At 41.3% G+C, this 17,364-nt stretch overlaps 1 protein-coding gene across 1 annotated transcript in view; it reads right to left on the minus strand.

Moving 5' to 3' along the window:
* Window positions 1-17,364, minus strand: part of TMEFF2 (transmembrane protein with EGF like and two follistatin like domains 2) — a 225,978-nt gene that overhangs the window by 45,478 nt on the left and 163,136 nt on the right. Inside the window, exons 6-7 of the mRNA XM_084892130.1 lie at window positions 4,258-4,406; window positions 3,263-3,322 (exon numbers count right to left, since the gene is read on the minus strand). Coding sequence (XP_084748256.1) covers window positions 3,263-3,322; window positions 4,258-4,406 — 209 coding nt within the window. The remainder of the gene's footprint in view (window positions 1-3,262; window positions 3,323-4,257; window positions 4,407-17,364) is intronic.

Genomic DNA, 17,364 nt, shown 5'->3' on the forward strand with positions numbered 1-17,364 from the left:
CTGTTCTGTCCTCAGCATGTTCTCCATTTGTCAACCTCCGTGTTGTTGTTATTTAAAAAAAAAATTTATTGGTGTGTTGTAAAATCATGGCAACTTATTTTAGTTCTTATGTTACTTACTCTTATTCTAGGTTTTAGTAAAATTATTTGGGATAAGTGAGCATGCACATTTTCAGTAGAAGCATAAGGGAAAAGGAAAAAAAAAAGAATCTCCAGGTGGTTCTTTTAAATTTTTCCAAAGTTTAAATTGTTCCAAAATTCAGGAAAACGCTAATAGTCTTGGAAGCTTGGACATGTTGAGGAACATGGTTATTTTTTAACTCATGTCTAAAAAGGCGTATACATTGCATTTTAATAAGATTACCAAGAAAGATAAAGGCATCTAAATGACATTCAAGGAAAGTTGTTAGGTATGCAATCAATGTTTAATTAGGATTTACAAGCTTCAATTGACATTATCTCCATTTCTGTCTTAAACCAGGATTTCAACAAATATGTGCTGTTAAAGTTCACTTTAACCTTAAGTACATCTGATGTCAAACTAGAAGACTTTGAAGGACACTAAGCAGTTTTCGTTTGCCTGAATTCAAAGATAAATTCTCTTTCCTTTAAACATTGGATAAAGTGATAAGATAAAAAAATGTCAATCAAAAGCATTGACACTGACGATCAGAGACTGAAACCAAACTGAAAAATGAATTATTTTTGGAATAAAAATTTAACCCCCCACAAAACACATCTATTTGTGTGTTGGCCATCATCAATATGAAGAGTTCTTTGTTTCAGGGACAAAATTCTCAGGAAGAGGTTTGATTTTCCTCTGAGTCTAATGATAGATGGGTCAATGGAGAAATATTCATAGAACATTAAATTTTGAAGATTTCCTCCTCATATGAATTAGTTTTCAAAACATGTACTAAAGTATTTTAAGCACAGGTAGTAAGCTACTCCTGGAATGAAAATAAGATCCTTATAAAATTTAGAAATAATTTAGGCTACAGTAAAATTAAATGTGCCAGGTGGTGGCTTATAACACTGTAAAGATAAAGTTATTGTAAGTAATAAAGCTATAGAAATACAATTTTATTTCATTTAAAGTATAAAATATGTATTATTAGCCACAGAACTTAGTTTTCTATTATTATCCTTTATTACTTTTAATATTTTCCTGTAGATCAGCATATTCTAAAATGCATTCTTGGGAACACTGCTACTGTAAAACTTGCCACACACCAAAAATGTGTTATTGCCCTGGCCAGTGTGGCTCAGTTGGGCCTCAGGAGTTTCGATTCCTGGTCAGGGCACAAGCCCTAGCTGCCGGCTTGATTTCCAGTAGGAGGCATGCAGGACAGAGTCTATAGATGTGCTCTCACATGAGTGTTTCTCTCTCCATCTCCCTTCCTCTCTCTCTAAAAATCAATAAACTATTTTAAAAAAGTGTTATTCATCATATACATTTGATAAAAGTTATGTATTATAAAGATATATTCATAAATATTTTGGGTGTGATGACATTATAATATTGCTTACAAAAGGATTGATCTTTTAAAGATGCAGGTTACAGTATTTGTGGATGAAATGATGCCATTTCTGATATTCACTTCCACATATTTTGAAAGTGGGAAAAATGATAAAAGTGGGAATAAGGATTGGAGAGCCATGCACGGGCTAGTGCTACTGAGTTTGAGTACATGTGGGTTCACCATACTCTCCAGCCTACATTTGCTTGTGTTTTGTGCTGATTAGAAATTGTTCATAATAAAAAAAAAGAGTAAATAAAGAAATAATAAAGGATGCATATCTCTTAAAAAGTTTATGGTATACATAGGAGTTGTGAGGAATCCTGGGTAAAAAAAAATAATTTGTTTATCTGTGCCCTTCCCCAAAGTACTGATCATGAACAATTCTTTTCAAGGAACACTTATTAATATCTCTCCTGGACACTGTGGGAACAGCTATACAATAGTACAACTAACGTTTTTCTATGTATCACTGCCTATGACAATTCTAAACCTCTATCGCGTGAAAAGTTTTATTTACATGTTCAAAAACATTTAGATAAAAATAAAAAAATTTAAAAGAAGTCTTACTATTTTTAAATTCTAAAAGGTCTGAAGTATCTGTAAGTAATATATATGATTAACCATTTTTTTTTCCAGTTTCATCAAGATTGACTTTGTATATAAATATAACATCAGGAACATTGTTAAAGGAAATGCAATTTCAAAAAGAATGGTAGTGCATAGTTTGAAATGTATGAGGATATCTGTAATAGTGTCAACATTAAAAAAAACATTATAAAAATCCACTTTACTTGTGTATAGTTTTCAAAGCAAATTACAAAATGCTTTCTTTCACCAGTTCTTAATAATAGCTTTGTAAGGTATAATAAAGCTTTAGCAAATCATAAAAAAGAAGCAATAATAATAGCCTTTTTTATTGAATATTAGCCATAAATCTAGTTATAAGTTCTTAATAGCTAAGTGAAAAAATATTTTTAAAAATCCACATATTGTAATCAACTTCAATGATTCCATTTTTATATTTTTAATCTTGAGTTCTGTATAAAATTCAAGGATCTGTTTAATCCCATTTGAATATCTAGAAATTAATTTACAACCTAGGAAAATTATATTTGGTAGAAATAGTCCTTAAAATTATATCCTTATAATTGCTAAGTAAAATTTTACATTTTTATATAATATGCTTTGTAATTTTGCATTGTGTCAGAAGATGCATTTAACTTTCTAAGTAAATTAAAGAAATTTATTATTTTTAAAAACAAATTATACATACCTTTTTAACTTCCCTTCTGAATAGAGGCAGCCTGCATTACTATTTATAGCTGTCCCTTATTTCCAGCTTTTTCAGAGCCTAGCAAACATTTTTATTGTTGACTTTTATGAAAATTCAAACGAGAACATTTGCATTCATTACAATATACTGCCAAAAATGGCATTAATTTCCACGGATACCCATTAATTTGATAAATGTTTTGTCATTTGTACCATTTGCACTGTCAAAACAAGTTAATTATATCTTACTGACATTTTTGACAATTGCTTTAACTCTGGCAAAAAAAAAAAAAGGGTCTTCTTTACTTCAAAAAATTCACTCTTGCCTATTGAAAGACTGAACAAAGCAGGAAAAGACCTAGCACTTCAGAAACACTGCACCATAAAACTCAGGACCAATGGTGAACAATGAATCCTCGGGACTATCTATAGCCATGCTCATGTCTTGTCTTAGAAAATGTTACGTACCTGCATAATCTGTTCTTGCATAATGTCCATCTTCAGATTTAGTAGTTGTAGTTGTATTGTCTGTGTTAAAAAATTAGCAATAAAGATTGGTTAACTATTTCTTAACATCTAATGTCAACTTTATATTACTCCCCCCGCCACCCCATACCACTTTCATTGCAATTAAGGTATTTTTACAACTACACTTCTAAGCAACCATGATATAAAGACAGATTGACAATGTCAGTTTCAGTTTGAGAGCGAATAATAGAATGATACCAGTTTTCTAAATTTTAAGGCAAGGAGAAGGTTATCAATATAACTAAGATAAGTTGGGTAAAAAAAAATAACAAGTCAAAAATTAACAAAATATTTCTGAACAAGAAATAAAATAGAACGTTCTGCCTTAAAAATGTACTGGAAATATTTCTATTAAATCAATATATGAGTGGTATTATTTACTTTTAATTTCAAAGATTCTTTGCTAAAATGATTTTGACTTTCTTTTTGTCCTCTGCAGGGAGAATGTCTGTCACCTTCTGAAAACTGGCTCTTGTGTTTCTGTGTTTATGTCCTGGTGACGGTACAGTCCCATTAGACAAAGATATGGGCCTCTGTCCACAGGCCCTTAAGCTTATAATCAGCACAAACACTACAGTCGACTCTACTAGCCATTATACATCAGAACTGCCTTTTGGGATGAAACAGCTGCATAATAAGAAGCTTTCTTCACTTTTCATTTCTATGCAAAGACTAAAACATCATATGAAATGAATTTTTAAAAATATTTTTATTGATTTCAGAGAGGAAGGGAGAGAGAGAGAGAGATTGAAACATCAATGATGAGAGAGAATCATTGATCGGCTGCTGCCTTCATGCCTGCTACTGGGGATGGAGCCCATATGGGGCATGTGCCCTTGACTGGGAATCAAACCCGGGGCCCTTCAGGCTGAAGCTCTGTCGACTGAGCCAAAACCAGCCAGGGCCTTTGAGACGAATTTTAGTATGAACATTACCTTGACATCGACCCAGAGACAGGACTTCGATTTTCTCCTGTTTCTGACACGACGCCTCCTTGATCTGACAGGCGTTATCGTAGGACTTCCCATCGGAGGCGCAGAGGGGATTGAAGTTGGTTTGAGAACAGTCAATGTTGCACACACACCTAAGGGGAGAGAGAGCAAAACACGTCACGTCAATGGGGACACTACCACGTTATAAGCACACCACCACATGGAAGAATGGCGAGGTTGGCAAACAGCAAGTTGGCCAAACGGAAGTGTTTCCTTCCAGGGAAGGAACTTTCTACCTGATACAAAAAAAGGACCAATCGCAACCATTTCAAACGACGGAGCCATGGGTGACAGATACACAGAGAAAACTCAGAAAGGAACTCAGTGGATCCCGGCAGCCGGGACTTCGCAAGCCTGCACATGACCTTGACGCTGAGCCTGCAGCAGCCACACAGGCTGAGCAGCCCTGCCAGTGCTGTGTGTCTCCTTCAGTGAACCCCTCCGCTGGTCCCTCCTGGGGGTGCTGGGTGGGGAGAGCCGGAGGGAAAGGTGCCGGTGACATTTAACCGGAAGCAAACAAGGAGACTATGGAATGCAATCAGAAGTTCCATTTCCTGGGCATGCAGGCAATGCACATCCAATGTGCTAACCCGGAATCCTCTGTGATCCTTAACATTTTGGGGGGCCGCCAGACCCTGGAGAATCAAACGAAAGGTGTGGATCTCTCCTCAGAAATATCCACAAACAACTCTGCGTAATGTGTTGGGGGCTCCATAAGCCCATTGAGGCCTACCTCTGGCCCCTTCCCCAGATCCCCTGCTCTTTTTCTAGTTCACTTTTACATAGTAAGTTGATTATCTCTCATAATTTTAGTATGTTTCTTAGTATAAATACAAATGGGGTGAAAGAATGAGAAGTAGGCCATCTGAATTAGAAGAATTTTTTAAAGCAAGATTCTAATGATTTTTTTTCTATGTTCTTATAATTCCCTGTATTGTACAATGTACTTTGTTACTCAGAATATTGTGTTGTTTTTGGCCTTCAAATATTTACTCTCTTTGAATATGAACTCATCTTTAACATTTTTACCAATAGTCATAATATATTTCTAAATAGAATATGTGCTCCTCAAAGTGGTGAAGCACATATTTTACTTCTCTGTATCTTCCTTAGAGCGGGGCACAGACTGTACTGATAAAAGCACACAGCTCGCTACCTGCCGGGCTCTTTGCATACCTGGCATTATTTCATCAACACTACAGCCTTTTACAGACCGCTGACATTCTAAGGTCAGAGAGATAGTCAATGTGGAGTGAGGACCCTCTCCGGATGTTTAAAGTAAAACCCAGCCCTTTCCTCTTGCCATGAAGTGTGTGTTAGAATTTTCCAGAAAACTTTAAAATATACTGATTCATGCCCTAACCAGTATAGCTCCGTGGATAGAGCATTGGACTGGGGACTGAAAGTTCCCAAGTTCGCTTCTGGCCAAGAGCATGTACCTTGGTTGCGGGCACATCCTCAGTAGGGGGTGTGCAGGGGGCAGCTGGTCGATGTTTCTCTCTCATCAATGTTTCTAACTTTCTATTCCTCTCCGTTCCTCTCTGTAAAAAAATCAAGAAAATATATTAAAAATAAATAAATAAAATAAAATATACTGATTCATAGGCAAGCTTCAGGGGTGGAACCTAGAATTCTGCATTCTCAGGTGGTCACCCCTGGCAGAGATCTCACCTTCTGGGAATCGGGGTTGGATCCCATTGATTTGCTGATGGAGAGAGAGGGGTGTCTGCACCCCAGTGTTTCTCAGAGTGTCCTCCTGCAGACCACCCATATCCGAACCATCTGGCCCTCTGCTAAAGAGACTGGCGGGAAAGGAGCGGATGCACTTCCCTCTTTGGGGGCAAGAGAACTGCTTTAGGAACTCTGGCTGTTTGCACTCTGTTCAGGGCCAGCAGGCTGGGATAGAGGTGACCTTCTCTACATGCTTGTCATGGAGGACTGGCTGCCTGCCTTAGCGGTGACGGTGCCAGGTGGCCACACCTATGGGATCACACCGTTGCTTGAAATGGGATCAAGAACTTGTCAAGAGTTGGAATTTGTAGAAACCCATGTTCACCGACAGAGGGGTTTTGTGTGCTTGTATAAGGGAAGGAGTGTGTGTGTGTGTGTGTGTGTGTGTGTGTGTGCATATTTAAATGGGCTACTTGGTGGCATTCACTGCATTGCTAACGGTTCTATTTGCTAGTTTATATCTTGACTTTTCTACAACCTTCTCACCAACAGCATGGCTTTTTCATGTCGATTTCCTGGTACCTAGTACAGCGTGGCAGAGCAGGTTTTCAATAAATGCTTGTTGACTTAATTACCTAATTCAGAATGGCGGGCGGCTGGTGGAGCTAAAGAAACGGTCCTTGTTCTAGACATTCACACACGGAGAGAGGTGGTCACATGCTCATACACCCTCCCCGACTCTGCACTAAGGGCAGGGGATCCCTGGGGAAGGAGAGGCGGCCTGGGGGACCGAAGGCCCTGCCTCCTCTGCTTTGTGGCTGCACAAAGGAAGCAGCACTGGCCCTCCGCAGCTCCATGGCATTGAACTCCAACTGTGAAAAGATGGGTTTGCCGGGCTATTATTTATATTTTGTGGTGCAGATTCGGGGAACCAATATAATTTAAACAGGGCAGTGACTTAGTTTATTGCTACCTCAAACCACTAAAAACTATAAGGCCCTGATAAAAAAAAAGTGACAGAATTATCATATATTGTGATGGTGACACTGCAGGTCACCCTGGATTAATTTGTGTAGTTTTCATAATTATGCAAATTAATCCAGGGTTTGTGTTGTTGTTTTTTTCTCTCTTCCTACAGAAATGAAAGGCAGGCATTTTTAAAAAACAGAAACGATCCCTTCTTCACTGCCTTTGGCAAATAATTGCATTATTATTCATTCTGAGAGGAGTCACTAGTTAATTACAGCATGTCACAGTATTTATGTGAGCCAGGGATTTGTTAGGCTTTGGACTGCATGGTGGCTTTAGGGATTTTTTTTTTTTTTGGCGCATTTTCTTCTTCTCTTTTCAACCTATCTCAGCCTTTTGACATTTTGGCACTGCAATTACATAGATTTCTTATCTTCTAGGCTACAGAGAAAAAAAGAATAACTCTCATTTGAAAATAATAATTTTAGGGGTCTCTGCGGAAATAGAGCCCTTTAAGATCCCTCAAAGAAAATTAATATTGACTGAAAACCTCTGCTCTCTGAATCGTAAGAAAAGAAACATGCAATATGTTAAAAGATCACCTGATGGAGTGAACGATCTAAATTATAGGAAGTGGAAGGTGGCGTCTAAGACAACTTACAGACATTTATAATTACCTCATGAATACGTGGGCAGGGGGCTTGACTTAACTGAGTTCCCTGCCCTGCTTAAATGGCTCCTTCAAACGTATTCTTCAGTGAGTTAAGTAGGCTTTTCTCGAGTATACAGGAACGGCTCATCCCTGGCCGAGTCTGGGTACGGCTGCTAACGCCGCCAAGGCAGTAAATCACCTACTCATACGTCTGGTTTGTGGTTGCCCGCTCACGTCACTAGATGTTGTTCCCTTTATCTGGCAGGCCTGTCACTCATTCCTCCCCCAAGCCCGGGGTCCACTCTGAATTTCGGCCCTGGCCCTGGGCTGGATGCTTCCCTGGTGCCTGGCCCTGGGGAAGGAGCAGACCCGCTCTGGCGCAGCCGGTCAGTGAGGTCAGGGCTGCTGCCTGTGCTCCCCATCAGACCTGCAACGGAGGAGCTGCCTCCCATTAATAACAGCAAAAGCAGGGCACCTTCCACTCAAGACTCTTGTGATAATTTCGGCCCATTTACTCATTAACTCCCACACCACTCCTGTTGATGGAACTTGATTACGGCATTTTACCTGTAAAGAGACGGCAACTCAGGATTAACTGTGACCGGTGAGGGGAAAATGAGATGTGAAAACCCACTGAAAACTTAAATCCCTTATGCAAAGCGTGTGAAAGCCCTAGACTAGTAAGTTTCCCGTGTTGTTACTCGGGCCATTTGTGAGTTTGGGAATATACCCTGGAGAAGGACAGCCCTTTTATTGGTAGCTTTGAAACCTAAGGAAAACAATGCCCTTCTCCAGACATGTGACCCAGGACTGCAGTGAGCTTTACCAGGGGGGGTCTTGGCTTACTAGTAACTTGGACATGGAAAATGTTTAGCTGCCATTAATACCTACCTCTTCATAAGGAGGAAAAGCATAGCAATTGGCCTACTTAGATGGAAAGTTCTTGGGAATCCTGGGGCAAAGCCCAGGACAACAAATAGCCACTCACGGGGTATCTACAGGGAGGAAAAACAGAGCTGGGAAACCCTTCTGCCGGCAGGGGAAGGGGCACACGGAACTTCCAAAACCAGAATCACATACTGAACAGGGAGAACCATGCCTGGGGAAGCTACTGACGGTCATATCCTTATATAATAAAAGCCTAATATGTAAATCGACCAAACAGTGGAACGACTGGTCAGCAGGGAGTGGGGCTGGCGAGCCGGTGATGCCAGGCCAGCCAAGGCTGGTGCCAGCCAGCGGGCAGAGAGAAGGGACAGGACTGGTGGCAACGGGTGGTGGTGGAAGGGCGATCAGGGAGGGACTCGCCAGCCGGCGCTGTCCCTCCCCTTCCGCGCTTCTCCCCTCCCATTGCCCTGCTGGTCACCTCCTGCAGAGGAGGCCAGACTGCAACTTAGGCCCACTCCTCATGGGGAGCGGTCCTAAGCCATCAGTCAGGCATCCCCCAAGGGCTCCTGGACTGCGAGAAGGTGTGGGCCAGGCTGAGGCCACCCTCTCCCTCCCAGTGCATGAATATTCATGAACCGGGCCTCTAGTATTGAAATAATGTCTAACAGTATGACACGGGTAGATGGGAATGTGACTGGAGCTTGGAATTTGGTATCAGACCCGTGTCTAATTGAGGGTCAATCATATACTAGCTGAATGGCCTTGAACTAGTTCCTTAACGTCCCAAACCCAGGGAAACTGACACACTGATTGCTTAACAAAGTCTCTGAGAAGCTGTAATTACCCAATCAATGCTGATCATTAATAACATTTGATTCAGTGGTTTCCAATCCTGGACGCAGACCCAGCCTCGGTGGAGTATTTCACCCTGGGCCGGCCCAGGGGAGTGCAGCTGTCCATCATGCCACCGTGATGCTGGGGTGCAGCTGTTCATTACAGGGGACGCCCTCCCCCTCTACGTCTCAGGCACTTCCCACACTCACTATGGGTGAGATTTGCCATGAGAGAGTGCAATGCAATAGTTCTGGGCAGAACTCAGAAATCGGCATTTTACACGAGTCCCTTAGTGTTTTCCGAGGCGGGTGACATGCATAGTCTACGGAGAAACCTCAGCTAGTCTGGCTCCAGGCGCACCCTTTACTTAATATTCTTACTTAAAGCACACGCTCCAGTGACATGCAGTGAAATGCCTTCCTCACATGGTACCTGTGTGGTGATGGGGACCGGTCATTAAATGTACGGACTGGAAAACAGCAGGGGCACAGCAGCTGGCACAGCAGATTCACCAAGTAAACTAAGAGCAAGTGGTGAGAAAGGAGGGCTCCTCTGTGCCAGGCACGCAGCTCCCTTGCAAGACTCTCAGGTTTTTGCTCACAAGACAGGGGGGACGATGGAGACAGAACTAGGATGGGGAGGCCTGAGCAGAATCGTGGTGAGGTGAGCGACAGAGGAGATGTGTGGAGGAGACAGTGCACACGGTGCTGGGGGGCCGCGCATGGATCCGTCTGATTGGAGTCAGCTCTTCCCTCAGAAGTGCGGAGGCCTGCAGCACTCCAGACTGCAGAGGGCCTCGATGCCCGTCCAAGGAGTGGCCTTGCCTTCTAGCCCAGTGGTCGGCAAGCTCATTAGTTAACAGAGCCAAGTATCAACAGGACAATGATTGACATTTCTTTGTTGAGCCATATTTTTAAACTTAAACTTCTTCTAACGCCACTTCTTCAAAATAGACTTGCCCAGGCGGTGGTATTTTGTGGAAGAGCCACACTCAAGGGGCCAAAGAGCCACATGTGGCTCGTGAGCCGCAGTTTGCCGACCACTGTTCTAGGCAATGGAGAGTTCTGAGAGCTCTCTGAGCACAGGGTGATGAGAAGGTCACGTGATGGAAGGGGTGTTCTAGGATGAGTAAGCTGGCGGTGGAAGGTGGGCATGGTGAGCAGTCACCAGGCTACTGCCATCAGAAAGGGGCTCCCAGGCCAGCAGGAGTGAGGCATTCACATGAGAAAGAAAAGGGAGCACCAGCAGGGCTCGGAGACCTGATAGGAAGGCACAGCACAGCCAGCTGCTGAGGAAAACGTCCCACCGTGCTTCCTGCTCTGCCCTTTCCTGCTCTCTTCCTGCTCTGTGCTGTGTGCCAAGGCAGAGAATGAGGAGGGAGCTGCAGGCTCAGGGGGGCATTGATTTCTTCCTCTGCTACTGAGAGGGGGGCAAACAGGGCTCCCTATCGACCGTGGCGGCACCCTCCCTGCAGGCAACAGAGGGCTGCTCCTTGTACCAGTGCCCGGCAGGCCCGATCTCAGGATTGACCTAAGACGCCAGGGCAGCAGCTACTTCTGGTGCCAGGGCTTCTGCAGTGTCCCGGATACAGAGGCAGAATCTGCCTCATGTACCACAGCTGCATTTTCTCCGGATTTCTTTTCCTTTTGGAAGCAGCTGCATTTACATCCTAAGATAATCAAAGCCAACAACTATTCTCCTCATATGCATTGTGTAAAGCAGCTTGAAGCAACAATCCCTCCCCAGCATCATGTGTAGGCTCTTGCTCACTGGGCTGGAGAACACTTCTGACAACCGAGTGTGACTGTGATCACTAACGGGAGGCCGCTCTGTCTAGATGGGCCTTAATATACCACCAAGTCAGAAAGCATGGAAGCCCCACCATTAGTAGCTGGATGGGGAAAAAATAAATAAATAAATAAATAAATAAATTGGGGGGTGGGGGGTCACATTCAATAGACTCAATCCACACTTTCTTCTCTGGTCACGTGCTCCCCTTTGGGCCCAGCGGTGGGACTGCCACACCCAGCGGAGTGCCTACATGTTCATGTTTTACCAACTGACCCTCTGGCATGCTTTCCTTTGACAAAGACCTTTCAAGAGTAAATGTTCTGAGCAGCATCACAGTCTAGGTTTCCCACAAAGCCTCAGTTTAACATCACACCCTTGGATTTTATCCACACGACGTATGGAACAGTAGATGGAAAATGGCTCTGCATTGAGGAAAAGTGGCTATTTTAAAAATATTGCCCATTCCACTGTATAGATCATTTTGATTTGCTTAATTTTTATTCGTTTTTCTGTAAGGATAGTCATGATCATTTTTTTCAGGGGAAAATGTGGTCTTACTCGATGATCTGGCTTACCTCCTTTGGTTAGATAATGTGAGCTTCAGACCTGATATGTTGTCCTTTATGTCTTGGCTCTCAGGGAGCTTAGAGCTCAGCAGTGTGTGTGTGTGTGTGTGTGTGTGTGTGTGTGTGTATGTGGGTGTGTGGGGTGTGTATGTGTGAATGAATGATGGGTGGCACATGGAACAACACAATATTTGTCCAACAAGCTTCAACCCATTTTATTGCTCTTAGGATATAAAGGTAGGAAAATAAGATGACGTTTGTATACTTAAAACATTTCCTTATGGAATTAATTATCAGTGTTTTTGTGACATGCTTTTTCCACACTGATAACAACACGAGTTTATGTTGTTATAGTTCATAAAAATAAGCACTGACTCAATTATTCTGGCAGGAACTAATTCTATTCAATTAAAAGCTGGATCAAATGATCTCCCTTTATGATTATACCATTCTTTCTTTTTTACTAATTTAAAATGGCACTAAAATAAAATTTAATACATACTGTCACATGTTATCACAAATTTCATTATTGGAATAACGACAAAAATTATAATAAAAATATTCGTAGTGATTCTGTATCCTAACCTTGGAAAGATGGCGAACATGATTAATGAAGGAGGATGCCTTAATTTTATCTGTAATGTTATCTTTTATGTTTTTCTTAATGTTATTTATCTTAAGAAAAGATCAAAAGAAAGTATGATAAAATGTTCATTTATTAAAACTAAGTGGTGGATGCATTAGTGTTATATCATCTTTGATAAACTCAAAATATAACTAAAAATAAAAACATTAGATTTGAGTCCGGCCAGTGTGGCTCAGTGGTTGAGCATCAACCCATAAACCAGAAGGTGACTGATTCTCCATCAGGGCACATGCCCAGGTTGTGGGCTCAGTGATGCTTCAATGATATTTCTATCCTTCGCTCTTCCTCTCTCTAAAACCAACAAAAACATTTAAAAAACACATTAGATTTGACAATTTGCTTAAAATGATCACATTACCCAACCTTGGTAAATTTATTTTACATCAGTTTAGAGCTGGATAATTTATATCTAAATTATTTAAACCAATTTGAAATATATATGTAAAAATTCCAGTGGAATAGAATGTTTTCTTGTAAACAAAGAAGATTGAACTTCTGTCTGTAAAACACAACTTTCAAGCAGAGCCTTCACGTGAAGGAATGTCCCCGTCTCTCTCCCCTTCTTCCACATCAGCCACATCAGGGAAAGCTGACCTCGCAGAAACGAGGTGGCCTTCGGGTGGCCCCGCAGTGCCCACAGCGGGTGCTGGCTGCGCCCAAACAGGCTGTGTGCAGCGTGTGGGCAGGAATAGTCGTGAGCTGCTCCACACCCTGGGAGGAAGGCCTTTGGGTAGAAATGTTGGAAAACTTTGCCCTTAAATAAGAAATATTCAGAACATTCTAAAAAACATTAGGCTTTAAAAGGGAGCCATGAGCTCCCCATAGGCCTACTTGCTAAAGGTGTTTGGAGGGCGGAAGCTCTTCCCGATAGACAACCTGTTTTTCACTTCTAAGCACACGCTTTTCTTTCTTTCTTTCTTTCTTTCTTTCTTTCTTTCTTTCTTTCTTTCTTTCTTTCTTTCTTTCTTTCTTTCTCTCTCTCTCTCTCTCTCTCTCTCTCTCTCTCTCTCTCTCTCTCTCTCTCTCTCTCTTTCTTCTTCTTCTTCTTCTTCTTCTTCTTTTTTTAAAGGATCATCATTTAAAAAAAATACATATTTTATTGATTTTTTACAGAGAGGAAGAGAGAGGGATAGAGAGTGAGAAACATCAATGAGAGAGAATCATTGATCAGCCGCCTCTTGCACGTCCCCAACTGGGGATGTGCCCGCAAACAAGGTACATGCCCTTGACCGGAATCGAACCTGGAACCCATCAGACCGCAGGCCGATGCTCTATCCACTGAGCCAAACTGGTTTTGGCATAAGCACAAGCTTTTCATTCATCATTTCAGTCCAAATCTGTAGCACCAAATAAGTACCAGGTGCCAGTTATGTGACCTAAGCATCAGGCTCACGGAGCCCATGGAAGCAGTGATCACAGAAAAAGAGACACACAAGCATCCGTGACAGGTGGCCAGTGGGCTCTGTTGGCACCTCACTGTGTTTTGTGAGCAATGAGGAGGAACAGAGCCTTCTACCTGCAGGGGCTGGCAAGGATTCAGACTTCTCTCCTGTGTGTTCCTTTAAGAAATACATGATAACTCAAAACTCTCCTCTTGCATTTCTGTGAGAAATGGCATCATATGTGTCCTGTGGGGACACAGAGTCACAGAGGCTTCTGGAAGTCAGGCCCAGCCAGTGAGGAACCTGGTGCTGGAGTCAGGGCTCTAGGACCTGGGCGGGCACTGCCTCTCCAGCCGCTGGAAGCTGGCCCAGGACCATGTCCAGGGTGGTCAGCGCTAAAATGCCCACATTGGTTTCTTGGGCTCATGCTGCCAATCACTTCCATTTATCCACTCATCCTGTCTTTCTACCATCCTCTCATCCTCTGTGCTTTTCCTCTGTCTCTGCCTAAATGAGTGTGGTAACCTCCCTCCCCTCCCAGACACCTGGGCATTGCGCTTGCACGCGAGATACTCTGCATATCCTGGTCAATGAGTGGATGGATGGATGAGCATTGTGCCTGATTTCCCAAATTCCCTCCTGGCCACCATCAGTGGGGTCCTCATTGAGTCCCACCTACCCAGGCCCCACTCATGCTCCTTTGTCACAAGAATGCTTCCTTCCTGGGGCGGATGGCCCGCCTTCTACTTCTCCTGGGGAGCTTGCGGTCTCATCATCTGTAGCCATACTCATGTGCTTTCTGTTCGGTCCTGTGTCACCTGAGTCCAAAGTCTAGTGGGAAGAACATGGGCCTGTACATCTTGTAATCAGAGCCTCAGCTCATTTTCTGTCCCTAATAAATGCTCACTGAGTGAGTGACAGGCATGCGTCATAATCCCAATTCTTCAAGTTAGTTGAAGCATCTCTAAAATGTAGAAAATAGCTCCTCGCTCATACTAACCCCACCTCAGAAGGTCATCTGAGGGTGGGAGGGAAGACCAAATGGAAACATCTTTGGGTGATATTAGGTGGGCAGGTTATGTTGTCTCCCTGGCTTCTAGAGCTGGGTCTTCATCTTGTATTAAATCGGCCTAGTCCATTCCAGGTTGAACATAACTACATCACCTTCCCAAACCCATCAACTACAAATTAAGCTTTGACTCAATGCAGACAAAAGAACTATTTGGCATGCATATTTATCTAAAATCTATAAATTGAGGTTTTTCTTCCATATTTGGAAGTACGAGAAGTCTACTGTTTCTTTCAATTTTTTTTTTCTTTCTATAAGAAAGAAAGAAACTGGTAACAGATAACATTTCCAGTGTATTCTATTTTAAAGATGAGATATTTGGCTCTGTCCTATACATTTTACAATTTTTTTTATTCTATGTATGGTAACTTTCAAAATATAAAAAGCACTTGTTATTTATCTGGTTTTCCAAAAATATTACAAATTCTTGCAAAACCTGAGAATATCACTGTACTGAAAAATGCTAAAAATAAGTTTTTCACACTGACATTTTCCCTAGCCATTGTTATCTGTGTCCTTCATGCCTTCTTTTTCTTTTTTCCTCCTTCCCCTCTTCTTTCCTCTCTTCCTTCCTTCCATTCCATCGTCTATCTATTTACTTAAGTCAACATATAATTTTACTACATATGAAGAAAAATTCCCTGCTGCTTATTGTGCTTACTATCTAGCATACACACACTTACCATTTAGAACATGGAAAGGGTCAACATTCTTGATAATGTGGAAAAACATTTTTTAATATTGTCTATAAAGTTGATATAAATGTATTTATTTGCAGAGACAATATAAATGAAATGAGAGACAAATCTACTTGTACTTTCGAACACAGTAGAAACAAACTCAATTTATAGATTTCAGATAAATGTTCACAGCAAAACGCATAAAGCCATTTTGGATTATTTTTTGCTCTCATTTAATTTTTCATGCTAGAGTTATTTGTTAATGGCACTATTCTTTTTATTTTAATGAAAATGCCTGCATTTTTTTTCTTAAGCGTGGCTGTGCAAAATAGTCCCACTCTTGGCTTCATCTCAGAAGGCTTTTTAAGATGCACGGCCAAATGAATGTCAAGACTTTTTCTTTTAGTCATAGTAGGGGACTGTTACAGGAACACAATATGCTTTTTAAAAGAGTGTTTTGAATTATAAGAGGAAAAAAGCCAAGACACTATTGGCTATAACAAACACTACAGTTACCTGAAATTTGGCAGTATTCTCATGGTTTTAACTTTGATGTGACTAAATATTTTAACCATTTGCCTGCCTTAAGCATTTATAGACCAACTTTATTCGTGAGAATTTTCAACTGAAAATATTCAAGAACACCCAAATTGTGAGTAATGTATTTATTTTTATAATATTCATTGCAGATGGATTTTTTAAATTAAATTAAAAAAATATCATGGCATGTGGGGATAGTTTCCATTTTGGACATATGGCAGTTAACTGGTTAACTGGTGCATCTAAGGAATTTGATTTATCCACTTCACAAATTGCCAGTCTTCTATCTTAAGCAAGCTAAATTATAACTTCTTTGAATTCAAAACAATATTTCTTTTTTTTTAAAATATATTTTATTGATTTTTTTACAGGAAGAGAGAGAGATAGAGAGCTAGAAACGTCGATGAGAGAGAAACATCGACCAGCTGCCTCTTGCACACCCCCTACTGGGGATGTGCCCGCAATCGATGTACATGCCCCTGACCGGAATCGAACCTGGGACCCCTCAGTCCGCAGACCGACGCTCTACCACTGAGCCAAACCAGTCTTGGCCAAAACAATATTTCTTATTATCTTTTAGTCTCCCCCCCCCCCCCCAAATAAGTACCTGTAAGTGCCACACTATAAAAGTGAGCATATAAAAATAAATGAATTCTGCTCAAATAAATCAGCCTATAGTTGATTACAGTATAAAATCCTTGGGTGAACACTTTTGTTTGTGAATAGGGGTATCCTATACCTTTCTCATTCATAACTGGTCTTCCATGACTTGACGGTTGTCAGGCAGGTGGGTTTCGGGCTTGCTGAGATTGTTACAGACACATGTCAAGGCACCAGTGGGAGCAATGCCAAGAGCCATGCAGCATGCTCTCACCACTCATCCAGATGTGGTACCAGGCTGGGGCCTCTTCAACATCTGCTGCAGTGCAAGCTCACATTTTCCCTCGTAAAATGCCAGCCCTCAATACATGCCAGTCTGTTCGCTAATGGGTGATTTTTCTAGTATGAAAAAAATTACTTTTTAGACGTAAAGTTCTAATAAAAAACAACATTATATAATTACAAATATATTGTGATCTAGGAAGATTTGGGATGATTTTAGCTTTTTACTCATACTCAGATGGGAGAGTATTTTTGGATCATAAGAGCTTGAAAATATTGTACTGAAAAAAAATTGGAATGACAAGATATTGAAAAATTAGTAAAAGCATAATATAATTAAAAAAAAAAGAATTTTTGGAGATTATTCCAGAATTAGGACACTAAGATCATAGGAATAAAAAATACAGCTACAATGAGTTTGTGTGTGTGTGTGTGTGTGTGTGTGTGTATGTGTGTATGTGTGTGTCTATACATATAAGT

Source organism: Pipistrellus hanaki (assembly GCF_964339955.1).
Source record: "Pipistrellus hanaki genome assembly, chromosome: 8".
Lineage (NCBI taxonomy): Eukaryota > Metazoa > Chordata > Mammalia > Chiroptera > Vespertilionidae > Pipistrellus > Pipistrellus hanaki.